Source organism: Ranitomeya imitator, chromosome 1, assembly GCF_032444005.1.
Source record: "Ranitomeya imitator isolate aRanImi1 chromosome 1, aRanImi1.pri, whole genome shotgun sequence".
In the NCBI taxonomy this organism is placed as follows: Eukaryota; Metazoa; Chordata; class Amphibia; order Anura; family Dendrobatidae; genus Ranitomeya; species Ranitomeya imitator.
Genome location: NC_091282.1, coordinates 1,184,204,682 through 1,184,232,016, shown reverse-complemented (window position 1 = coordinate 1,184,232,016; position 27,335 = coordinate 1,184,204,682). Strand labels below are relative to the sequence as shown.

Sequence of the window (27,335 nt, the reverse complement as noted above, 5' to 3'; positions counted from 1 at the left end):
AACACAAAAGAGAATGAAGCAAAAAGCAAAACATTGATCATTTCACACAAAACTCCAAAAATGGGCCAGACAAAAGTATTGGCACCCTCAGCCTAATACTTGGTTGCACAACCTTTAGCCAAAATAACTGCGACCAACCGCTTCCGGTAACCATCAATGAGTTGCTTCCAATGCTCTGCTGGAATTTTAGACCATTCTTCTTTGGCAAACTGCTCCAGGTCCCTGATATTTGAAGGGTGCCTTCTCCAAACTGCCATTTTTAGATCTCTCCGCAAGTGTCCTATGGGATTCAGGTCTGGACTCATTGCTGGCCACCTTAGAAGTCTCCAGTGCTTCCTCTCAAACCATTTTCTAGTGCTTTTTGAAGTGTGTTTTGGGTCATTGTCCTGCTGGAAGACCCATGACCTTTGAGGGAGACCCAGCTTTCTCACACTGGGCCCTACATTCTGCTGCAAAATTTGTTGGTAGTCTTCAGACTTCATAATGCCATGCACACGGTCAAGCAGTCCAGTGCCAGAGGCAGCAAAGCACCCCCAAAACATCAGGGAACTTCCGCCATGTTTGACTGTAGGGACCGTGTTCTTCTCTTTGAATGCCTCTTTTTTTTCTCCTGTAAACTCTATGTTGATGCCTTTGCCCAAAAAGCTCTACTTTTGTCTCATCTGACCAGAGAACATTCTTCCAAAATGTTTTAGGCTTTTTCAGGTAAGTTTTGGCAAACTCCAGCCTGGCTTTTTTATGTCTCTGGGTAAGAAGTGGGGTCTTCCTGGGTCTCCTACCATACAGTCCCTTTTCATTCAGACGCCGACGGATAGTACGGGTTGACACTGTTGTACCCTCGGACTGCAGGGCAGCTAGAACTTGTTTGGATGTTAGTCAAGGTTCTTTATCCAACATCTGCACAATCTTGCGTTGAAATCTCTTGTCAATTTTTCTTTTCCATCCACATCTAGGGAGGTTAGCCACAGTGCCATGGGCTTTACACTTCTTGATGACACTGCGCATGGTAGACACAGGAACATTCAGGTCTTTGGAGATGGACTTGTAGCCTTGAGATTGCTCATGCTTCCTCACAATTTGGTTTCTCAAGTCCTCAGACAGTTCTTTGGTCTTCTTTCTTTTCTCCATTCTCAATGTGGTACACACAAGGACACAGGACAGACGTGGCCATTATACAGTATGGAGCACTGTGTGGCCATTATACAGTATGGAGCATCATGTAGGGCCATTATACAGTATTGAGCATCATGTGTGGCCATTATACAGTATGGAACATCATGTAGGGCCATTATACAGTATGTGGAGCACTGCATAGCCATTGTACAGTATGAAGCACTGCGTGGCCATATTTTTTTTTTGTTTTAATGTATATGAAACAGTGTGATCAGCAGTGCTAAATGGGTGTGGTTGGGACTTGGATATGGGTGTGATTAGTTGTGAAATGGGTGTGGTCAGAGGCGTGGCCTAAAATTTGCCTTTAGACCTTTTTCCCTTCAAAAGTTGGGAGGTATGGCACCGCATTTCCCAGATCACATCAAGTACCGCAAATCCCATAAGGAATGAATGAAACCAAACGTAGTGTTGCCGTAAGTGATCCGTTACGTGGCAGATGGAGAAAAACTGCCTGATCTGCTGCAAACGGCAACTTTCACATCAGTGATTCTTCCCAAAGTCACTGCCGATAGTGTCATACTCACCAGAGGGGGAGGCAGCGCTAAAAGTGCCTAGGGCAGCAGAAACTCTAAATACGGCCCTGGATCCAGATCATGATAGCTCATCATCCAGTAAAGTGCAATGTGTCTAAAAAAAATGGAATAAATGACGCAAGGAAAAATAAATTTTAAAAAAGTTACTTGCTCACCACCGCATCTAGCTAGATTGTTTTCTAATCGCTAATTTGCATGTTTTTCGACGCCATACACATCTGGTCTCCTTAAAGGGAACCTGTCATGTATCTGGAGCGGCTACAGTCATCTTTCACGGCATTGTGAGGGGTGGCTGTGATTGACGCGCTTCCTCTACAGAGCGAGCCATCAGACTGCCAGGGACTGCTTATAGCCGTATACTGAGCCCTGACTGCAGCTGCTCCACCACTGATTGTAAACTCCTCGATTATGTTACATGCCGTTGACAAAGGAACATCAAGTTCTCTGGAGGTGGACTTGTAACCTTGAGATTGCTCAAAAATTTTAGTTCTCTAGACCTCAGACAGTTCTCTTCTCCTCTTTCTGTTCTCCATGCTTAGTGTGGCACACAGACACACAATGCAAAGATTGAGTCAACGTCTCCCCTTATTATCTGTTTTCAGGTGTGATTTTCATATTGCGCACACCAGTTACTTGCCACAGGTGAGTTAGAACGAGCATCACATGCTTGAAACAAAGGTGTTTATCCACAATTTTGGAATGGTGACAACAATTTGTCCGGCCCATTTTGGAGGTTTTGTGTGAAATTATATCCAATCTGCCCTTTTTTCTGTTTTTTTTTGTGTTGTTCAATACACACAAAGGAAATAAACATATGTATAAGAAAACTTATAATTGCAAATAATTTTCTGGGAGAAATAATTCGGTTTCTGGAATAATTTCAAGGGTTGCCAACACTTTTGGCCATGATTGTATTTGGAAAAACTGAAGATGGGTTCCTTTAAAAGAATCAAGTGTGAATTGCTGCGGTCTGCAAAAATTCCATTGGCTATGCTATCTATGCTATGACGCGGTAGCGCCACCTGGTGGCTGAACTTCATATACGCATGATGAAATAGTAGTCAAAAAAAGTAGAATCAAGCGGAATAATAGTGGAAGAAAGTCCTATCCTGCATTACACAGACACGAGCACTGTGGGGTTCTGAAAGGCATTTTATCATCTTCTTTCTGAAGATTGACAGTAAAGACTCAAACATATTTTTTGAGCACGCTGAAGACACTCGGTTAGATCCCGAGCATGCTCAGATAACAGTTCATCCGAGCACGTTTGCTTGTTACTATTAAAATCCCTCAGTTGTTGAGAATTAATACAATTTTTAATTAGAGATAATTGACAAAGATGATTTTTTTTTTTTACAATTTTTTTGTCAATTTTTACCCCATCAAGATGATAGAAAAACCTCTGAAAACGAGATGATTGAATGACGCTTTCCAACAAGTAGAGATTGTGCCTTTAACAAACATGTGTAAGATGCCACTCACCCATTATCTAAGCCATTCTGGCCAAGTTTCTTGCCAATGTCACCCACCATCACTCCGGGCATAGGAAGAAGAGTTTTGGGATCCCGAATCTAAACAAACAAAAAAAAATAAAATAAAATAATGACAATTTATGTTAGAAATTAGTGTAAAAAATGTAATTCCTAATGGAAGGGCGAAACATTATAAGCATTCAATGATCTTATTACTTGATCATAACGATTTCCTCAAAGTATCAGGTTATAAAATATATATCACGGATGTACGGTAATTATGAGGCTTTTTTTCCACTATCTTCCTGGAATATTTTAGTTAGTGTGTTAATCATAGAAATAACTAATAAAATTATAAATATTATTTGCTTAATAGTTTTATTTTAAATATTTTTATATATGTTTTGTTTTATTTTCCATCTTTTTGACGATTTATATCTCCCCTGTCCCTAATAAACATTTCTTACCTGTACCACGAAGGAGTGCAGTCCGTGACAGCGTCCGTCCGTAGTGTACAGCTGGGCGTACACGACGGCATGGGTGGCGTTTTTCCCCATGTTTCCCACCCAGAATTTTGCGGCCTCGAAGTCTGGAGAGTTGAGGATGAAATCCTGGAAATAAATGAACAATCCCCATTACAATGGCTGCAGATATCAGCGCTCGGACACTGAACGCAGCGCCATCTGCTGTCCGCCCGGCAAGGTGCCTGTAACATAAGCCTGCAGCTGTTGTATACACCTGTTGTCACTTACAGCAGTATGAAGCGACTGGACCAGAAGTTTTGAGACCGACATAAATTTTGGTTTTCACGTATTTTGCTGCTTCAGCGTTTTTTTGCGAGTGGAGATGCAATTGTCAGGATTTCAGAAGCTTTTAAATGTTAATTGATAAATATATCAACTTCATGGAAAGACTCAATAGTTACGGAATTGTCCCTTATTTTCCAAGATGTCTGTCCTTCGCCCTGGCAGCTGATAACTTCTGGGCCAAATCCTGACTGATGACCGACCATTTGTGTCTAATCAGTGCTTGATGTTCCTCACAAGCTCTGTGTTTTTGTCCTCCTGCTTTTTAAGGATTGGCCAAATGTTCTCAAAAGGATTAAGACATGGGGAGTTTCCAAAATGTCAATGTTTTGCTCACCGAGCCACTTAGTTATCACATTTGCCTGGTGACATGGTCTCCATCATGCTGAGAATATCATTGCTCATCAACAAACTGCTCCTGGATCGTTGGGAGAAGTTTAGATCCATTGTGAGTGAGCCCCTCCATGGATGAAAAGCCCCCCACACGAGGGGTCTCAGGAGTCTTTAATGTTGGAAGAACACACGAGTAATGGCATCGCTCACCTTTTCCTCTCCGGACAATCTTTTTTCCAGATGTCCCAAAAAGTCTGAAGGAGACATCATCAGAGAAAATAACTTTGTAGAAAGTACAGGGATTGGACTACAGAGGGATCGGGGTAAAGTTATTTTCTAGTATGAAGCCCCCTTCCGACTGATTGGGATATTTGGAAGGATGATTGTCCGCAGAAGAAAAGGCGAGTGCTACCATAAGTCCTGTGTCATGCCAACAGTAATGACCCCTGAGAACATTCATGTGTGGGGACTTTTCATTACAAATATGTCTAAGAACACTGAAATGTCCGACAGTGGCAGTCGAAATAATATCAGTCTCTTATGCTTGGCATGAATTGAAAACTCGCCTCTCTCAGGAGGCAGCACCGTGCCCAGCATCCCCGCCGCCTCCTGCTGGTGACACAGCCTCATGCTCATGGCTAGTACCCGGCACATCTGACTGCAGGGGGCGGCGTGCGCTGCCGCCCCGTTTTGAGTGACTGGATGCCACTTGAGGCAAAGTGCTCAACTTGCCTCATTATAGCGGCGCCACTGCCTCTCTGTTACGCCAATATGCAGTTTGCAGGCAGGAGCAGAGAGACAAAGCTCATCTGCCACCTTATGTGATCCGTCCCGGTGTCTCTGCTGCTGGAAAAGGATGACGCTTGACAACAGGCAGCAGAAAGCAAGTTACACAGAAAGGAGACCTCTAGTGGCCGGTAGCAAGATTTCTTTTTATACGGATAGCATTTTGGGGTAGATACGATAAATAAAGGAAAAAAAGCAATTGCATAATTTGTGTGGCCACCAAAAAAACTTGAATTTTGGAGCTTTTATTTTTCTCTTTCTGGCATTTACTGATTTACTTTAATAAGTTTATACTGTGATAGATTGAACTGTTATGGACGCAACAATACCAAATAAGTTTACTTTTAAATTTTACTATCAATGTCTTTATTTTTAATGGGGGAAGGTAGAGGGGAGATTCAAACTCTTAAAAAAATTTTTTAGAGTTTTTTTGCTGTATATTTTAGTCCCCTTAGGGGGATCATCTCATATACTTACGCTTATGCTATATACTGCAATATCACAGTTTGCAATATATAGTACAAATCATAGTCTTTTATGAACACCAACCAAAGACTGGTCTTAGCAAGAGCACTGTAATGGTAGGCATGGGGGCTTTCACCTTACCTCCTGCTGCCATAGTAATCCATTGGCACACCGTTATCATGTCATCACCCCCCCATTTGCTCGCTTTAAATGCTCTGTCCAAGACTGACAGCAGCATGTAAGTGGTTAACAGCAGCAGGCAGAGGTCGGCTGCACTTGCTGCAATTAGAGGCAGATAATGGCTTCGTAACAAATCCATCATCTCCGAGAATGATGCAGGCTCAACTCCTGAGTCTGTATAAAGGAAGGTGACTTGACATTGTATGTAGGGGTGCGTCCTATGATGGGAAGGGTACGATCAAGGCTTAGTCGGCCTACATTATCATATCTTATCAGTTGTGGAGTCTGAAACTAACTGGGTTTATTTCACTATCAGACGCCAGAAATCTTAGCTTTTACCGGAGAAAGATACAGAGTTTTCTTAAGTTAATCGGACGCCGTCCTCTCTTCTTACCTTGGTGGAAGCATCGTAGGTCGCAGTTGTCCGAACCGCCTTTGTATTACTGCCGTGACTTAGTTCTGTGAGTGCAAAGCAGCCGAAAATCTATAGGAAGAAAACGGCATTGTCACAGCGCATGTGACCCCAACCGAGGCGCCCAACGTAAGAGGCGATCACGGACCTAAGTGTACATTTATAGACTGTGCGGGGGAACCTTTCCTGTATTTAAGAATCAAGTGAAATGTTTAATGCTCTGTAAATGTAACCCGGCATCGATATCTGCAATGAGATTTGTACGGCCACTTATATCGTTTTGTTTTCTTTTAAAGAGGACATGAAGAAGTCTGTGACAACGAAGTGTGGGTCACTGTGGCGAACAAATGCCCATCCGGACAGAGCAGCTAAAAAGGAAAACTTTCAAAGGACCGTACAGTAGTGTTGAGCGAACGTGCCGGGATAAGGTGTTATCTGAGCATGCTCGGGTACTAAGAGTGTCTTCGTTGTGCTTGACTACTATGTTCGACTCCCCGCGGCTGCATGTCTGTTCGACAGCCACAACACATGCAGGGATTTCTTGTTTGTTAGGTAATCCCTGCATGAATTGCAGCTGTCAAACAGCCATGGGGCCCGAACATACTTTTCGAACACGCCGAAGACACTTGGTTAGCACCCAAGCATGCTTTGATCACACCTTATCCGGGCACGCTCGCTCATCACTACTGTACAGCCATTCTGCTGTTCATTTTCAAAATAATTCCACCAGCCTCATTAGATCGAAGAAATCTATTTTTTTTTCCATAATGCATGGTGAAATCTGATGAATCTGCTTTATGACGATTATTATTATTATACATTTATATAGCGCCATTTATTCCATGGCGCTTTACATGTGAACGGGGCAAATATAGACAAGCACAATAAACATGAACAATACAAGGCGCTAACAGGTACAGGAGGAGAGAGGAGCGCAGGTTGTTAGCGATCATCTGTAATCAGCGGCATTACGCGCCATTAATATTGTGACCCGATGTCGGTATATTCGGCCGCCTCTTTCTGTGCGCTCCACGGCACCCCGGGGTAAAGGTATAATAATTGCGATACGTTCGCGCAGCTCGGTGTGATGGGGCCATTATGTGGGTGATTTCCTATGACCGGTCACACATCGCGGACCTACCTCCATGCTTCGCGTCTGACTTAGAAACGTCTCGTGCCGCTCCGAGCCTGCGTTACCAACAGCGCCGGCGAAGACCTGGGAAATGGAAAAAACAATTATGTGGCGATGGGAGCCGAACTGCATAGCTATATACACATACACGGCCTGGAGTAATGTACTAAGGAACGCTATGGCCTCGCTCCATATACCGTATATAGGCACTGGGACCATTTATTACAGAAGACCCTTCTAAGTACATGAGAGTCGGATTTTATCTCTGATAATCGCTTCATGTTCCCAAACCTTCTACTTTTCAGGCTAAATTCCTCTTCCTTTGTGCATGAGAGAGGCGATGACGTGCCCCGGTCACAACATGAAGGGTAAAAGCTTAGATCTGAGAATCATAATAAAGTGGCTGCCCAGGACTGTATGACTGATGACCTATGCATGCCCATATTGGTGGGGGTCCGACACCCGGCACACCCACCGATCAGTTGTCATCAGCTATGGTGGCAACTGGATGTAAACGGAGCCGGAAGACCACAGCGCCAAATAATGTGCAGCCCCCCCGTAGAAGTCAATAGGATCTGCTCTGTAGTACCTGGGACCAGCCGCTACAAAGTGAACGTTTACATCTGGCTGCCACCGGAGCTGATAACAGCGGATTGTTGGGAGTGCCGGGAATTGGAACCCCACTAATCTTACCTACCCTACGGATAGATCATTAAAAGGGGTTGTTCGGCATTCAGGTACAAGTCTGAAGTCACTCTATGTGAATGCTCACAGGAATGTCATTTGCATATTTCCAGCCACATTCTAACTAGACGTGCCCAGGCTATGCACGTCTAGTCGGCGTGTGACCGCACGTATGGAAATCATGTACTTGAGGTCATGCGCCTGCCACCGGCACAGGAGAATGGACTGTAGACTGGACTGTAGACTTGTACCCTTAAGCCGGAAAAACCTTTTAAAATGTCAGACTGGCTGGTAAAAGCTCAGTCGCAAGGTTATATGATCTGCACCATGTGTGGCTTTGTGTCGCCTGGACAGCGCGGGTGATCTAATAGAGTGGCTCCTCTCATCCTGATGCATTACACATATGGAAGCCATATTTACATGAAATTAAAGGGATTGTTTATTACATTTAAAGTGGTGGTTATAACATGGAAAAAACACCTATCAAACCTAACAATCCTCAGCCGCTACTCTGTCCTGCCGCTGCTGTTCTCCGATGGTCTCCTGGCTTTCTCAATGGCAGTGTGGCATCAAGTCTCTTTCCTTGTGAGCCGCAAGAAAGAGCTGGAAGACTTGTTTCTTCCGGGTCAGACAGACCTTGACTGTAGAAGTATCTTACTTTACTTAGTTGGTGCCATGAAATCTTAGGCACGTAGTACACCACAGTCCTGCAAGCCGCACATGAATTCATTTGCACAGTTTTGGACTTAATATCATGGTAATGAAAGGTGTAAGGTAATAACATAGTAACATAGTTAGTAAGGCCGAAAAAAGACATTTGTCCATCCAGTTCAGCCTATATTCCATCATAATAAATCCCCAGATTTACGTCCTACAGAACCTAATAATTGTATGATACAATATTGTTCTGCTCCAGGAAGACATCCAGGCCTCTCTTGAACCCCTCGACTGAGTTCGCCATCACCACCTCCTCAGGCAAGCAATTCCAGATTCTCACTGCCCTAACAGTAAAGAATCCTCTTCTATGTTGGTGGAAAAACCTTCTCTCCTCCAGACGCAAAGAATGCCCCCTTGTGCCCGTCACCTTCCTTGGTATAAACAGATCCTCAGCGAGATATTTGTATTGTCCCCTTATATACTTATACATGGTTATTACATCGCCCCTCAGTCGTCTTTTTTCTAGACTAAATAATCCTAATTTCGCTAATCTATCTGGGTATTGTAGTTCTCCCATCCCCTTTATTAATTTTGTTGCCCTCCTTTGTACTCTCTCTAGTTCCATTATATCCTTCCTGAGCACCGGTGCCCAAAACTGGACACAGTACTCCATGTGCGGTCTAACTAGGGATTTGTACAGAGGCAGTATAATGCTCTCATCATGTGTATCCAGACCTCTTTTAATGCACCCCATGATCCTGTTTGCCTTGGCAGCTGCTGCCTGGCACTGGCTGCTCCAGGTAAGTTTATCATTAACTAGGATCCCCAAGTCCTTCTCCCTGTCAGATTTACCCAGTGGTTTCCCGTTCAGTGTGTAATGGTGATATTGATTCCCTCTTCCCATGTGTATAACCTTACATTTATCATTGTTAAACCTCATCTGCCACCTTTCAGCCCAAGTTTCCAACTTATCCAGATCCATCTGTAGCAGAATACTATCTTCTCTTGTATTAACTGCTTTACATAGTTTTGTATCATCTGCAAATATCGATATTTTACTCTGTAAACCTTCTACCAAATCATTAATGAATATGTTGAAGAGAACAGGTCCCAATACTGACCCCTGCGGTACCCCACTGGTCACAGCGACCCAGTTAGAGACAATACCATTTATAACCACCCTCTGCTTTCTATCACTAAGCCAGTTACTAACCCATTTACACACATTTTCCCCCAGACCAAGCATTCTCATTTTGTGTACCAACCTCTTGTGCGGCACGGTATCAAACGCTTTGGAAAAATCGAGATATACCACGTCCAATGACTCACCGTGGTCCAGCCTATAGCTTACCTCTTCATAAAAACTGATTAGATTGGTTTGACAGGAGCGATTTCTCATAAACCCATGCTGATATGGAGTTAAACAGTTATTCTCATTGAGATAATCCAGAATAACATCCCTCAGAAACCCTTCAAATATTTTACCAACAATAGAGGTTAGACTTACTGGCCTATAATTTCCAGGTTCACTTTTAGAGCCCTTTTTGAATATTGGCACCACATTTGCTATGCGCCAATCCTGCGGAACAGACCCTGTCGCTATAGAGTCACTAAAAATAAGAAATAATGGTTTATCTATTACATTACTTAGTTCTCTTAGTACTCGTGGGTGTATGCCATCCGGACCCGGAGATTTATCTATTTTAATCTTATTTAGCCGGTTTCGCACCTCTTCTTGGGTTAGATTGGTGACCCTTAATATAGGGTTTTCATTGTTTCTTGGGATTTCACCTAGCATTTCATTTTCCACCGTGAATACCGTGGAGAAGAAGGTGTTTAATATGTTAGCTTTTTCCTCGTCATCTACAACCATTCTTTCCTCACTATTTTTTAAGGGGCCTACATTTTCAGTTTTTATTCTTTTACTATTGATATAGTTGAAGAACAGTTTGGGATTAGTTTTACTCTCCTTAGCAATGTGCTTCTCTGTTTCCTTTTTGGCAGCTTTAATTAGTTTTTTAGATAAAGTATTTTTCTCCCTATAGTTTTTTAGAGCTTCAATGGTGCCATCCTGCTTTAGTAGTGCAAATGCTTTCTTTTTACTGTTAATTGCCTGTCTTACTTCTTTGTTTAGCCACATTGGGTTTTTCCTATTTCTAGTCCTTTTATTCCCACAAGGTATAAACCGCTTACACTGCCTATTTAGGATGTTCTTAAACATTTCCCAATTATTATCTGTATTCTTATTTCTGAGGATATTGTCCCAGTCTACCAGATTAAGGGCATCTCTAAGCTGGTCAAACTTTGCCTTCCTAAAGTTCAGTGTTTTTGTGACTCCCTGACAAGTCCCCCTAGTGAAAGACAGGTGAAACTGTACAATATTGTGGTCGCTGTTTCCTAGATGCCCAACCACCTGCATTTGTTATTCTGTCAGGTCTATTAGATAGTATTAGGTCTAAAAGTGCTGCTCCTCTGGTTGGATTCTGCACCAATTGTGAAAGATAATTTTTCTTGGTTATTAGCAGAAACTTGTTGCCTTTATGGGTTTCACAGGTTTCTGTTTCCCAGTTAATATCCGGGTAGTTAAAGTCCCCCATAACCAGGACCTCATTATGGGTTGCAGCTTCATCTATCTGCTTTAGAAGTAGACTTTCCATGCTTTCTGTTATATTTGGGGGTTTGTAACAGACCCCAATGAGAATTTTGTTACCATTTTTCCCTCCATGAATTTCGACCCATATGGACTCGACATCCTCATTCCCTTCGCTAATATCCTCCCTTAAAGTGGATTTTAGACAAGACTTTACATAGAGACAAACCCCTCCTCCTCTCCGATTTTTACGATCCTTTCTAAACAGACTGTAACCCTGTAAGTTAACTGCCCAGTCATAGCTTTCATCTAACCATGTCTCGGTTATTCCCACTATGTCAAAGTTACCTGTAGATATTTCTGCTTCTAGTTCTTCCATCTTGTTTGTCAGGCTTCTGGCGTTTGCGAGCATGCAGTTTAGAGGATTTTGTTTTGTTCCAATCTCCTCGCTGTGGATTGTTTTAGAAATGTTCTTACCTCCCATCTGAGTATGTTTTCCTGGGTCTTCTTTGTTCAAGTCTAATGTTTTTCTTCCCGTCCCCTCTTCTTCTAGTTTAACGCCCTCCTGATGAGTGTAGCGAGTCTTCTGGCGAATGTGTGTTTCCCAGGTTTGTTGAGGTGTAGTCCGTCTCTGGCGAGGAGTCCATCGTACAAGTAATTCACACCGTGGTCCAGGAATCCGAATCCTTGTTGTCTGCACCATCGTCTTAGCCAGTTGCATCAAGGATCCTGTTCCATCTCCTGGTGCCATGCCCGTCTACTGGAAGGATAGAAGAAAAAACTACCTGTGCATCCAGTTCCTTTACTTTCTTCCCCAACTCTTCAAAGTCCTTGCAGATTGTCGGTAGGTCCTTCCTTGCCGTGTCATTGGTGCCAACATGTATCAGAAGAAATGGGTGGACGTCCTTGGAGCTGAAGAGCTTTGGTATCCTATCGGTCACATCCTTGATCATCGCACCTGGAAGGCAGCATACTTCTCTTGCAGTTATGTCCGGTCTGCAGATGGCTGCTTCGGTGCCTCTCAGTAGTGAGTCTCCCACCACCACCACTCTTCGTTGCTTCTTGGCTGTACTTTTTGCTGTCACATGTTGCTGTGTGCCCTTTTCTTTTTTGCTTGCTGGTATTGCTTCATCCTTAGGTGTGCCATCTTCATCCTCTACAAAGATTTGATATCGGTTCTTCAGTTGTGTGGTTGGTGATTTCTCCATGGTCTTCTTGCTTCTTTTGGTCACATGCTTCCACTCATCTGCTTTTGGAGGTTCTCTGACACTTTTTTCATCTTCTGTGACCAGTAGAGATGCTTCTGTTCTGTCATTTAATTTTTGTAGTGCCAATCTATTAAGCAGAACTTTACAAATCCGAGGACATATACTGAGAGGAGAAGACATTAATCAACAATTCAAGAGGGGTGAGGGCCCTGATCGTAAGCTTACAATCTAGGAGGAAATAGGGGGGACACAAAAGGTCCCAAAATGGAGGGAGAGAGCACGTATCCAGGCCTGTGTGTGCACAGTTTTAGGAATCAGAGTCCTCTAGTGGTGATATTTTGCTGAGCCATCTTACTAAAAGTCTTTCCAAGGGCTATTCTTGTGCTTTGCTGTTTCTATACGATACCTCTGCATTTAGCCTAGGGACAATTGCTGGAGCAGGGAGAGCGGCTGAGTACAGCCTCTAGGCAGGGCTTAGGGCTTTACAGTCCATTGCTAAATATACAGCTGCTGCAGGTCACCATTTTTTTTTTTTTTCAAACCGCTTGGCCTGATACAGGTGACCAAACTTTATTTTTTTTTTATTAAAAAAATGTAGTTTCAATAAATCAAGGAAACTTGTTTTCCAGAGACTTAGCAATTAGAAAATGCGTAAGGTGTGCGTAAGAGAAAATGCGTAAGAGACAGGGAAGTGGAAGTGCTGCTGATGGTGAACGCAGAAGCAGAGGACGTGGGGAAGGTGCGACTGCACCAGTCACTGGAGCACAAGCCCATCCACGCACACTCTGCAGGGAGGAACGGGACACCACTTCTGAAGGTACACCAGTGCGAACAGGTAGCTGTAGGAGAGCAGATAATGCCAGCACCACTCAGTCTTCAACACGGTCAAGTCTCACCACCCAAGATTCTGGATCACTTAATCCTCACCCTGATTCTCCTTCCTCCCACCATATTATTTCCCAGGAGAACCAGTGATCCCACACTAGGACACTCTGAGAAGCTCTTTACATCCTAATTTCTTGAGTATGGCCTCTCAACCTGCAATTTTGCAAGAGGAACAGCAGGACATTCTGCTTAGTGGTGCACAAAACTTAGCGCAGCCATGGTCACAAGAAGATGACGGTGGAGAACGGCAAGTTTTCTCTAAGGAGATAGATGATGATGAGACCGCCCTGCACCTGTACTTGCTCATTCTGAGGCACCATCATCAGTTACTTCCAAATCTTTCTCCCAGCAGAGCGTTCGGGTGTCCTTACCTCAGGCCTTGCAATGAAAGAGAAACTTTCCAGCCACCCACAGGTCCAAATGCTTAACGGGCACATTTCCAGGCTGGTTGAAGTGGAAATGTTGCCGTTTAGGCTTGTAGACTAAGAGGATTTCACCTGATTTAAGGCGGCATCGGTCCCTCGGTACTTGGCCCCAGGCCGCCACTATTTCTCCTGGTGTAAAGTCCCTGCCTTGTACCAGCATGTGTCCAGGAACATCACCCATGGCCTTACCAATGCAGTGACTAGGATTGTCCACTTAACGACCGACACGTGGACAAGCGCTTCTGGCCAGGCCAGGAAGGCTACATATCCCTGACAGCACACTGTGTGAACATTGTGGAGGTAGGGCCCGAGTCCCAACCTGCACGGCACATATGCTACGGACACCAAGGATTGCTGGTCCTTCTTCTATCAGGTTCTCCTTTACCTCACAGAGCAGTTCTTGCACCTCCTCCATCTCCGATGTGGTATCTCAAAGCACGTCGTGCACATCAGCCAGAAGCTCTGCAGCACCGCCTCAGGGAAGCGGCAACAGGCTTTGCTGAAATTAATTTGTCTAGAAGACAAAACCACACACCGCAGAAAATACTGAAAGGAATAACAGACGAGACTGATCTGTGGCTCTCGCTGCTGAACCTACAACCAGGAATGGTTGTGTGTGACAACGGCCGTAACCTGGTGGTGGCTGTGAAGATTGGCAAGCTCACACTCGTACCATGCCTGGCCCACGTGCTTATCTTGGTAGTTCAGCGGTTTCTGAAAACCTACCCAGAATTTCCAGAGCTTCTGGTCAAGGTACGCTGCATCAGTGCCCATTTCCGCCACTCTGGTAGTGCTGCAGAAGGGCATGCAAATGTGAGCTCACCGACTGGTGTGCAAAGTCACCAAGCGCTGGAACTCCACATAGCACATGCTGGCAAGACTTTCTGAGCAGCAGAGTCCAGTTGCTGAATACCAGCTGCAACACGCCAGTCGGATGCCCGATATTTGTGCAGTTCTCCAAGACATTGAGAACTCCACAAAGATGGTAAGTGGCGATGACGCCAACATCAGCGCAATTATCCCGCTTCTGTTCCTACTCCAACAGTAGATGCTGACAATTAAATATGAAGCTTTGCATATGGACCAGGTGGGGATGTAGGAAGATATGAGACCGGGAGACATTACCCTGCCTCAGTGTGGATTGGGTAACAATGAGCAGGTGTAGGAACAGGAGCTGGTTTAAAGCGAACCGAGACAAGGACCCACACAAGCTTTGTCCCATCTCTCCTATATGGATGAGCTGAGGAGGAAGAGAGAGGAGGAGATGAAGAGTTATCATCATGGTGCAGACAGGGAAGTGTTGGCTGTAGGGAGCTTAGCACATGTGGCAACTTTATATACCGCTCCCTTTCCTGTGACCCTCGCGTTATATTCATCTTGGCCAAAAAAGAGAGTACTGGTTGTTCACCCTGCTAGACCCACGCTACAAGGAGAATCTTGTATCTTTCCTTTTCTGAGGCGGAGAGGTCTACTAAAATGGTGCTATACAGAAGGCCATTGTGCAAAAGATGTTGAAAAAAAATCCCATCAGACAACGCTAGCGGCTGGGGGCAAGCTTCCTTGCCCAACCAAGGAGGAAAGGCGAGGGAGACACACACTAGGCACAGCAGAGGCAGGGCAGGCCTGGGCCAATTTCATGACACTGTCCAAGTGTCCATACCCTGATGACCAAGTATTTTTGACAAGGAGGGAAAAGTTTTTAAAGATGGTCAAGGAATACCTGGCTGACAAAACCAGCGTACTCCCTTATTTCTCTTCCACCTTCACCTATCGGGACTCAAAGCTGGACACCTTGCATGGGCTATCCTGTATGCCTTGGAGGTATTGTGCTGCCTTTCCGCTAGTGTCTTGCCTGAGCGGGTTTTTAGTACATCCGTGGTGGAGGGACCGAAAAGACAGGCACTTTCGCCTCTCAACAGAAAATGTTGACAGGCTCACTGATAAAAATGTGCCCATTCTTAATATTTGAATGAGGCCCTCCAGTTGGTGCCTTCAAGGATGTATGGATGACCCTGCTTGTAATTTTTGGCACATTTTGCACTGTGTGCAGAGCTTTTATGAGTGTAGGAGTACCACAATTACATTTTGTTCACAATACTTCAATGAGGCAGTACAGTTGGTGTCTTAAAGGGTGTAAGGGTGACCCTGTTTGTAATTTTTGGCAGGATTTGCACTTAGTGCATAGCCTCTATGTGCCTAGGAGTATCACTACATGACAATTTGTTCAAAATGTGTATGAGGCCCTCCGTTATGTCTAATACAGGGTGTATCTGAGTCCCTCTACTGTTATGATTCGGTGACCTTGGAGCAGCATGAAAACTTTCACTGGAGTAGGTGGTAACTATACTGACCGCAAATCCTGATCTTAACACCGCAACTAGAAGTAGCTGTGGGGTGTGCCTAACAAACCCTAGACACCTCGTCACAGCCGGAGGACTAAATACCCCTATAGATGGAAATAGGAATTCTACCTTGCCTCAGAGCAGAACCCCAAAGGATAGGCAGCCACCCACAAATATTGGCTGTGAGTAGGAGAGGAAAGACACACACAGGCAGAAAACAGGATTTAGCACAAGAGGCCGCTCTAGCTAAAATAGGAAAGGATAGGACAGAGTTCTGTGCGGTCAGTATTAAAACCCTTCCAAAAATATCCACAGCAGATTATACAAAAAATTCCACCATCTAACTAAAGACGTGGAACGTATATCTGCAACTCCAGAGACTACTAAACTCAGAGCAGGAATACAATAAAAAAAAAACAAGCACACAGCTTGTGTGCAATAGAAAAAGAAACAGACACTTATCTTTGCTGAATTGGCAGCTAAGCAGGAGAAGCCAGACAGAGAACCAATACTTCCCAAGAAACATTGACAACTGGCAAGGGCTAATGAGTCCTGCAAACCTAAATACTCCAGTCAGAACTGCAATCAGTAGATACACCTGTCCAGGACTGCAGCCCAGAGACAACTGCATTACCACCTACGACCACCTGAGGGAGCCCAAAAGCAGAATTCACAACACTCTACCATCTAATTTTTGGCGGTTCTTGCTTCCTTCATAAATTACACTGAAAATAAACAAAAATTTTAATGGGGGTCTAAGGAGTAAGGTTTCTCTTTGTAGAGAGTGACATACCAGCTGTGGCTTGTCAACTCCAGTCCAGAGCTTCTCCCTAGCCAAACCAGATCTCATACTTTGCACTGACGAGGACCAATAGCCCGAAATACCATGTCCGCAAATTGAGATTCTAATTTGGCTTTTATCCTAAGTCATATTGTAAGAGACTTTAAAGGGTTGATTGTGACTTGTAGGATCGCTACTTCCAACAGGTGGCGCTATAGAGTTCAAGTCCTCCTTCCCTCTGAAGAGGCAATTTGTGTATCAATCTTTTAATAAAACTTTCAATTTTGGTTTACTTAAATTTTTAGTTTTTTAAAATCCTTTTTAAAATGTTATATGCAAGTCATTATACAGGAAAGAATGTTTAACATTTTTTTTCCTGTAAACTCCAATTTCTGAATGTTTTGTTTTTTTGTCAGTCCTTAAAGTGAAGTATAAGTGTGACACCATTGTTCTCAGCAGCGATCTGGGAGTTAGAGATGTTTCCAGGGGTCTTCCATATTCTGTTCTACTTCCATTCAGCACTTTTCAATCCATTTCAACTGCCTGAAGACCTCCCTTGTAGCGTCTGCCAGAAAAATCCTTGGATTTCCCATTGACTCCCATTATACTTGTTACTCGAAACGAGCATCCGAGGTTTAGGAATCCGTTCGACTAGTGAGCATCAGAGCATTTTAGTGCTCGCTCATCCCTATTACTTGGCTGGATTAGGTCAGTCAAAAGAAATGTGTTTTCAGACCTCATTTAAAATTGTGGATATTGAGAATTAATCAGATTGTCTGGGGTAGGGCATTCAAGAAAACTGGCGCAGCACAAGAGAAGTCCTGGAGATGTGAGTTGGAGGTTTAGAATATAGAGCATGAGTGATTCAGAGCATCAGTAAGAGTTTTTGCGTTGTAAAAGGTAAGAAAATATTGGTTCCAGGGATGATTTTGCAGCACAAGTACATGAGTGAATCAGTGATTGGGTGTAGGGATCGAAGGAAAGATCTGAGTCAAATATGACCCCAAGACAGAGAGCATGCTGCGTAGGAGTTATGGTGGAACCACAGACGGAAATGGCAATATCAGGTGTAGACAAATTAGTGGGGGAAGGAAACACACAGAGTTCAGTTTTTGACAGATTCAGTTTCCGATAGAGGAAGGACATCGTGTCAGGGGAACAGGTGTATAATTTGGAGTCCGCAACATACAGTATGAAAATCAAATCTACTGATGGTTTGTTCAATGGGGCAGTATAAAAAGAGCAGAGGAGGGGGCCTAGGACTGAACCTTGAGGAACCCTAACAGTAAGGTGAAGATGGGCCAACAAAAGGTACAGTAAAGGAGCGGTCAGAGAGGTAGGAGGAGGACCAGGAGAGAAATGTTCCATGAGCCCGAGAGAGCAGAGCATAGTTAGGAGGAGCAGGTGATCCACAGTGTTGAATGCTACAGAGAGATCCAGGAGGATGAGCAGAGAGCAGTGACCATTAGTTTTAGCTGTAGATCTTTAGAAACTTTACTAAGGGCAGTTTCTGTAGAGTTTAAGGAGTGAAAACTGGATCGCAAAAGGTCAAGTTATCTGAAAGATAGCGGTTTAGATGGGAGTGGACCAAGCGACCCAGGAGTGTAGAGATAATGGGAATATTAGAGGCAGGTATGTGGTTAGTGGAATAGTTCTGGTCGAGGGATGTTTTCTTTCAGTAAAGTGGTGTTTGAAGGAGGACGGAAAGAAAATGGACGAAAAAGAGAGGTTAAATATTTTAGTTAGGTGGGTGGTGACATCCGGAAAGAAGGTATGAAGGAGATGAGAGGGAATAGGGTCAGTGGTGCAGGTAGTAGGGCGAGAAACTGGGTGACTGCTTCAAAAACGGAAACTGAACTTGATGAAGTGAGGACAGGCAGAGGAGCCATGATATTGGGGACTGGGAGAAAATTTCCTGTTGGATATGATGAATTTTTGCTTTTAAATAAAATGTCCAGATCGTCACCACTGAGGGTTGTGATCGGGACTCACACTTTGTGACTGAAGAGGAAGTGAAAAATGTCAAAGCGTGTACGTTGGCTTTTTATTGTCCATACCCAGACTCTCTCCCTAGATTTGCTCTTTCCTTACCCTCTTGGCATTTAGTGGAGGAGCCTTTGGACTAACCTGTGTGTTCAGGAAATATTTAGCAGCCAGGGACCAGTCATACATGCCCAGGCAGTTAATAAGGATTAGTAGCTTTTGAGGCTTTTCCATGGTCGCGTCAAAAGTTAAGAAGTCATATTCAAATATCTTCTTGCACCGTAGAAACGTCCGCTCTCTGTACTTCTCCAGGGGCAGATCTTCCCCGGGTTGGCGGTAGAATAGTGGATCATTCTCAAGCGTGGTGAAGATCTTTTTCTGAAGCAGAATAAAAAATAAATACAAAATTAATAAAATGAAAAGGCTGTCGAAAATTCCTTACATATCTACCACTGGACTTTTGAGTATGGGCATGGCGTACCGGGCAAACTACAACAAGCGCCATTCACCAAAACAGGCTACACCGCCTGGTAGTGGGCGCCATTGTGTGCTGAAGGCGGCGCAGCGCTAAAAACAGCTGCGCCTTCTCTATTTTTCAGGACTGTTCAGATCCCACACGAGGCCATTCACTGATGAAAATGAAAAGGCCCCACCGACCAATATGACATCTCTTTATAAGATGGGAAAACTGGATGAAAGGTTTACAGATTTCCTATAAAGTGATAGAAATCAAATAATTAAATTTTAGGGTTTTTTTACAGCTTGAAAAAAATCAGGACCTGTCATCAGGATATTTAACCCCTAACTAAAGGCATGAGTGTAAAGCCGCTAACATTTTTACTCTGCTTGTAGAATTTCTCTGGGGTATTTTTGAGAAACCTACTCCTAAAGTTTTATTCTCCAGCGCATCGGGGCGGGTACTTCGTTCCTCAGTTCTGCTGTACTTCGCCCCCCACCGCCGATAGTTGATTGACAGGTCACTCTTCCCGCAGGAGCCATCGTTGCTCCCAATGTCGTCGCGGGAGCCGGTACATTGATCTCGCAACGTCAACAGGCGCTCACTGCGCAGGCGCTGTCTCTTCTGATGAAGCAAACCCGGGCAATGACGGTGCCTGAACAGAGAAGACAGGTCACCGAGGGAAGGGTGACTTGTCGGTCAACGATCAGAAGCCGCCGTTGAATTGCAGCACAGCTGGGGAGTGAGGCATCTGCCCTGATGAAATAAAAATGTCAAGAGTCGATTTCTCAAGAATACCCCAATGAAATTCTACTAGTAAAGTATGACTGTAATAAGCAATAAAGGGGCTTTACTCTCATAGTGGGGGGTGGAATATCCTGCGGACATGTCCTCCATAGTCTACCTGATGCAGACATACAGGCTCATCCTGGACCAGCCGAAACATTTCTGGCCATGAGCCGGCTTGATTACACATTCATTTACAAGGTTCCTCAGCCGGTGTCTCTGAAGCCCCTCAGCTCGGAGGCCGCTGCTTTTGTACATAGCACTCGTACCTTAAACGCAACGATGTCTTCGTCATCCAGAAATATTACCATCTCCTTCCAGCAGAAGGAAGCCTTCCTGCGGTACTCAGCTAGTGGTCCATTGGGTAAATCGGGCAGCAGCTCACCCTGGGATGTGGCCTCTTTGGCATCGGTCATCTTGGCAGCGATTGTACTCAATCTGTTGGATAAAACCATATATCGTACCATGGAGTAATATGAAAGAAAAGCCGAGCAAACGCATCTGTTGTCACCGACCGTGCCCCGCATCACAGGACAGCTAACAATGCAGTAAAACTCATTAAATCTGTATTCAGATGTTCGAATATCAGAAATTCCGGCTGTGGCCAGCTCATATTTATTTGGGAGCCACAATAATGGCTACTTGCCTCAATCATGGAGACATCAATCTAAAAAAACAGCTTTGCCTCCAGCATTCATGTCAGACACCTAAAAAACAATATCTGGTTATAATGTGAAAATGGCCGAATATTCTCAGCCACCTAAGGGTCCATTCACAGGACTCATTATGACCGTGTGGGTAAAGGGGTAGTCGCATGAGAGACCTATCTCCCCCGACCACATCAAACATGCCATAAATGTTTGAGGAGGTCAGGTCCCAGAGGTGGAACCCACATTATCTCCAGAAGAGGGGTCACCTAATCACTTGTATCCGACCAGTAGATTGGGTCTTTGTGGTCGTACCCTCACCAATCAGCAATGAGATTACATGCTGCGTCCTGCTTGCTGTGTACCCTGAATTTCCATTTTCTCAGGATCACCGGGGATCAAGAAGTCAGACAACATTGACCATAGAGCGATGGTACATCCTAGCGATACACCATCATATTAGAAAATGGGAACACCCCCAAGAAGTCTCAGGTCTCCAGATAGCCGGAGTGACATTGCACAGTGCATTGATCAGTAATAATACAATTTCATATTACTCTCCTACGTTACAGGAGCATTGCATGGCCTATAAGTCTCCTTACGCTGGCATGTCAGACATGTCACTCTCCACAGGAGAAATGTTACCTCTTATACTCGGATTCAAATTTTTCTTCTAAAGTTCTAAGGACAGATGTTTCCCCTTCGATCCCACTAAGAGGCCTCACATACAGCCAAACGAGATCTCAAGCTTTGCACTGATCAGAGGCAAGATCCCAAAACATGTTACTGGAAAATGAAATTCTGTTATGGCTTTTATTCCAAGTCATGTGGCAAGGCTCGTTAAAAGGTCGATATTGAATGTTACTTACAATGGGTAGAGCTCAAGCTCTTCTCTAAGGAGGCAATTTACTTCTGATGTAAGAAGCCACAACTTTTATTTTTCCCCATCTCCTGTTCATCACATCCAAGGTCGATGTTTCCTGCACACATCAGCATATATGTCAAGCCCACGATCGCATCCTGGAGCACTGACGGACTGACAGAGGCAGCCTCCTCTAACACCTTTTTAAAGGGAACCTGTCAGCAGGGTTGTGCTGAGTAACCTACAGACAGTGTCAGGTCGGAGCCGTTATACTGATGAAAACGGCGCAGTAGAGGCTATGGGCGATCCAACAGCTGCTACTGCGCGGGCAGTGCCATCTTGGAGGAGGGAATTTGTAAACTAGGGGGCAGGTCAATGAGGGATCAGTTACCTGTCAGAAGCCATACAGACAAATATCTAATCAGAGCACCACATGAAGGCCGCCCCGGAGCACGAGCATATCATTAACTCAAAACTGAAAATAATGATTAAACAAGAACCACAAGACGGATTTCATCAACAAAGGTATCATTGTAATCAGTATAATGGCACCGACCTTACACTGTCTGTAGGTTACTGTGCACAATCCTGCCGACAGGTTCCCTTTAAATGCTTTGATATTTATCTTCCCCCATTTCCCAACGAAATGACAGCGACCATGATAGAAAATCCAACAGACCCCGTTAAAGTCATTCCCCGGCCTGATTCTCATCTCTCTGTTCCTAAGTCTGTGAGCGAAGCCTAATCCCATCTACAAGTCTGTGCTTGTCCATACTTTGTCATTCCACATGGTCACCCATTAGAGACACCCCCAAAGGCTCAATAAGTCCCGTATTACCCCCATTACTCCTATTCTTATACATATGACAACCATCCAACCCTTAGCTGCAGGCAGCATCACACTTACTAATAAGAGGAGGGTAATCCGGACCCCACAGAGCAGATTATGGCTGAGGCGACGTCTCCAGCTGGGATCCTATGTGACCACAGTAATACGTTACTACGGGATTATTTGCTGACCCTGATTGCATCGATAAGATAGCCGGACTTGGGACTCTGCAGTGCGGAGGTACGAAAGTCCTTCTCAGTCTGGTCCTGTCGTACCCTGGGCTGCGACACTCATGCAGCAATGTATACAGCGGTATTAGGGTAACACCGTGGATTTTAGAGGGGTCGTCCACTTTTACCCTTTAACCCCCGGAGGTATTTTTGTTTTCGCATTTTCGTTTTTTTCGCTCCCCTTTTTCCCAGAGCCATAACTATTTATTTTTCCATCAATATGGCCGTGTGAGGGCTTGTTTTTTGCGGCACGAGTTGTACTTTTGAACGACACCATCGGTTTTAACATATCATGTAGTGGAAAAACGGTGAAATTGCAAAAAAGTGAAATCCCAGAGTTTTTTTTTTTTTTTTTTACAATGCAATGTTCACTAAATGCTAAAACTGCCATTATGATTCTCCGGGTCGTTACGAGTTCATAGACACCAAACATGTCTAGGTCCTTTATTATATCTAAGTGGTGAAAATAAATTCCAGAGTTTGTTAAAAACAAAAAAAAAAAAAAAAAAAAAAACATGGCACATGTCAGCTGTTCAAACCACAGAACAAAAGATTAATAATGGACATTTTGCTATTTCATAAAAATAAAAAAAATGGTAACTAGAAATTGAATTGAAGGCTTTTTTTCATCTGCCCCATAGAGAATGAATAAAACATCCCCCCTGCTGCTGTATTTGCTAACAGGAATGACATTTTCTCATCTCGGATAAAAATCTGCTGTTCTGCCAATCAGTGTGGGTCCCTGCAGTCGGACCACCACCGATCGGTAAGTTATCAGCTATCCTTTGGTGAAAACTAGACAATCCCTTTAAGGCCAGTTTCGTACAAACAGAATATGGAATAATTTTTTGCCGAAAGTGAGAACTGTAAGATGTATCTGAGCAAATCTAACAGGGGTGGTAGTCATCACCATTTATCAGCGTCACTGGCCGAGAGAGTGCCGTCCATGGCCGCACATACACGCCGCACAACGGCTTGAGCGTGCATGCTGCATTACACTGCTGGATTACACAGACATATCATCCATTTTAATACAATCGATGTAATGCACAAAATTCGATGTGGAGGCAATGCACTGAACACTAGTGCCCGAATCATTAAAGGAATCTGTCACCAGGTTTTGGTTATATAATCGGAGAGCAGCATAAAGTAGGGACACAGACCCTGATTCCAGCAGTGTGTCACTTACTGGGCTGTGTTTTCCTGCTTCAATACAATCAAGTGTTTTATCAGCAGGAGATTATCACTACAAGACTAGGCGTCTCGTGCCTCCTGGTCCAACCCCACTCCACCAGTGATTAGCAGCTTTCTGCCTATACACAGTGTACACAGCTGTCAATCAGTGGGGTGGATGGGGTTATACAGAGCTCATCATTCAGAGCTCTGCAGCAGAAAAAAACAATGATTGTATCAAAATGACAGCAAGCAGCCCAGTAAGTAACACAATTTTGGAATCAGGGTACTAGTCCCAACCCCATGCTGCTCTCAGATTACATAGCTGCTGACAGATTCCCTTTAAGACATTTCAAAAACCTGACCGGCACATCCAAACATAGACTAAGTGTGAACAGGTGCTGAACCTAGAGTTGCCAACTCGTATATACAGGTCCTTCTCAAAAAATTAGCATATAGTGTTAAATTTCATTATTTACCATAATGTAATGATTACAATTAAACTTTCATATATTATAGATTCATTATCCACCAACTGAAATTTGTCAGGTCTTTTATTGTTTTAATACTGATGATTTTGGCATACAACTCCTGATAACCCAAAAAACCTGTCTCAATAAATTAGCATATTTCACCCATCCAATCAAATAAAAGTGTTTTTTAATAACAAACAAAAAAACCATCAAATAATAATGTTCAGTTATGCACTCAATACTTGGTCGGGAATCCTTTGGCAGAAATGACTGCTTCAATGCGGCGTGGCATGGAGGCAATCAGCCTGTGACACTGCTGAGATGTTATGGAGGCCCAGGATGCTTCAATAGCGGCCTTAAGCTCATCCAGAGTGTTGGGTCTTGCGTCTCTCAACTTTCTCTTCACAATATCCCACAGATTCTCTATGGGGTTCAGGTCAGGAGAGTTGGCAGGCCAATTGAGCACAGTAATACCATGGTCAGTAAACCATTTACCAGTGGTTTTGGCACTGTGAGCAGGTGCCAGGTCGTGCTGAAAAATGAAATCTTCATCTCCATAAAGCATTTCAGCCGATGGAAGCATGAAGTGCTCCAAAATCTCCTGATAGCTAGCTGCATTGACCCTGCCCTTGATGAAACACAGTGGACCAACACCAGCAGCTGACATGGCACCCCACACCATCACTGACTGTGGGTACTTGACACTGGACTTCAGGCATTTTGGCATTTCCTTCTCCCCAGTCTTCCTCCAGACTCTGGCACCTTGATTTCCGAATGACATGCAAAATTTGCTTTCATCAGAAAAAAGTACTTTGGACCACTTAGCAACAGTCCAGTGCTGCTTCTCTGTAGCCCAGGTCAGGCGCCTCTGCCGCTGTTTATGGTTCAAAAGTGGCTTTACCTGGGGAATGCGGCACCTGTAGCCCATTTCCTGCACACGCCTGTGCACGGTGGCTCTGGATGTTTCCACACCAGACTCAGTCCACTGCTTCCTCAGGTTCCCCAAGGTCTGGAATCGGTCCTTCTCCACAATCTTCCTCAGGGTCCGGTCTCCTCTTCTCGTTGTACAGCGTTTTCTGCCACATTGTTTCCTTCCAACAGACTTACCATTGAGGTGCCTTGATACAGCACTCTGGGAACAGCCTATTTGTTGAGAAATTTCTTTCTGGGTCTTACCCTCTTGCTTGAGGGTGTCAATGATGGCCTTCTTGACATCTGTCAGGTCGCTAGTCTTACCCATGATGGGGGTTTTGAGTAATGAACCAGGCAGGGAGTTTATAAAAGCCTCAGGTATCTTTTGCATGTGTTTAGAGTTAATTAGTTGATTCAGAAGATTAGGGTAATAGGTCGTTTAGAGAACCTTTTCTTGATATGCTAATTTATTGAGACAGGTTTTTTGGGTTATCAGGAGTTGTATGCCAAAATCATCAGTATTAAAACAATAAAAGACCTGACAAATTTCAGTTGGTGGATAATGAATCTATAATATATGAAAGTTTAATTGTAATCATTACATTATGGTAAATAATGAAATTTAACACTATATGCTAATTTTTTGAGAAGGACCTGTAGTTAAGTAAATAAGGCAGCACACTGCAGCGCTAGAACATGCAAACTTGAAAACACGAAATTTGAACTGCATTACTGCACTAGAAATATGAAAAATGAGAGCTTTAAGCGCATAAAAATGGCCAATTTTATGTGTACCTGGTAGCCACTTTACGGCATCTCTCTTATACCAGGTCCTACGCTTACCTTACCTCGCTGAGAATAAACGTCTCCATCTGAATGGGTACATGTGAAACCTCTTCCTAGACTAAAATTCTCTCTCTCTGTGGAGGGGTATAGGAGATTCCCTTTAAGAAGCACACGCTGCCAAAGGGATTGTCTAGAGTTGGGCCTCAAGTCTGCAGTCACTCTATGTGACTACAGTCTAGTGACTCCCCGCAGCCTGCACAGTGCGCGCTGTCAGGATTCTTCGATGCATGTGATTTGCATACATCCGGTCACATTACGACTAGACGTGTCTGGTCTTGTTTAATACGCTTGTGTTAAGCGAGGCTGTACAAGTTTATTGGGCACGTGACTGCATGTATGCAAATTGCATTATAGTTGTCACGTGCCCGCCTTCTCCAGGAGCCGAAAAATGTGAGCTCACACTGTATATAAGAGCCTATGTGGGGGCTCACACTGTATATAGGAGCCTATGTGAGGGCTCACACTGTATATAGGAGCCTATGTGAGGGCTCACACTGTATATAGGAGCCTATGTGAGGGCTCACACTGTATATAGGAGCCTATGTGAGGGCTCACACTGTATATAGGAGCCTATGTGGGGGCTCACACTGTATATAAGAGCCTATGTGAGGGCTCACACTGTATATAGGAGCCTATGTGGGAGCTCACACTGTATATAGGAGCCTATGTGGGGGCTCACACTGTATATAGGAGCTCACACTGTATATAGGAGCCTATGTGAGGGCTCACAGTATATAGGAGCCTATGTGAGGGCCCACACTGTATATAGGAGCCTATGTGGGAGCTCACACTGTATATAGGAGCCTATGTGGGGGCTCACACTGTATATAGGAGCCTATGTGGGAGCTCACACTGTATATAGGAGCCTATGTGGGGGCTCACACTGTATATAGGAGCCTATGTGAGGGCTCACACTGTATATAGGAGCCTATGTGGGGGCTCACACTGTATATAGGAGCCTATGTGAGGGCTCACACTGTATATAGGAGCCTATGTGGGGGCTCACACTGTATATAGGAGCCTATGTGAGGGCTCACACCAGTAGCGTAGCTACCAGGGGGGCAGAGGGGGCCATCGCCCCAGGGCTCCGCGCTCTGATGGGGCCCACCCGGAGCTACGCTACTGTAACTGCGTCAGCGCACCCAGCGCGCCGATGCAGTTACATTCTGCGGCAGAGCTCTGCTCTGCCGCTATGGGGCCCCTGAGCAAGCGAGGGGGAAAACGGTGCCAGCAGTGGCCCCCGCCGTCATCACATGGTGAATTGTATCGGCAA

At 44.3% G+C, this 27,335-nt stretch overlaps 1 protein-coding gene across 4 annotated transcripts in view; it reads right to left on the bottom strand.

Annotated features, from left to right (window-relative positions):
• The window catches only part of ACOX3 (acyl-CoA oxidase 3, pristanoyl), a 127,360-nt gene that overhangs the window by 84,270 nt on the left and 15,755 nt on the right, over positions 1-27,335 (bottom strand). For 2 of the 4 annotated variants that reach the window (XM_069744763.1, XM_069744765.1), the window contains exons 1-7: positions 22,507-22,614; positions 20,360-20,528; positions 18,992-19,225; positions 7,302-7,376; positions 6,143-6,232; positions 3,646-3,789; positions 3,189-3,277 (exon numbers count right to left, since the gene is read on the bottom strand). In XM_069744763.1, coding sequence (XP_069600864.1) covers positions 3,189-3,277; positions 3,646-3,789; positions 6,143-6,232; positions 7,302-7,376; positions 18,992-19,225; positions 20,360-20,506 — 779 coding nt within the window. In that variant the 5' untranslated portion in view covers positions 20,507-20,528; positions 22,507-22,614. Of the gene's footprint in view, positions 1-3,188; positions 3,278-3,645; positions 3,790-6,142; positions 6,233-7,301; positions 7,377-18,991; positions 19,226-20,359; positions 20,529-22,506; positions 22,615-27,335 lie in introns of those variants that run through there. The other 2 variants (XM_069744766.1, XM_069744764.1) reach the window with 1 other exon arrangement.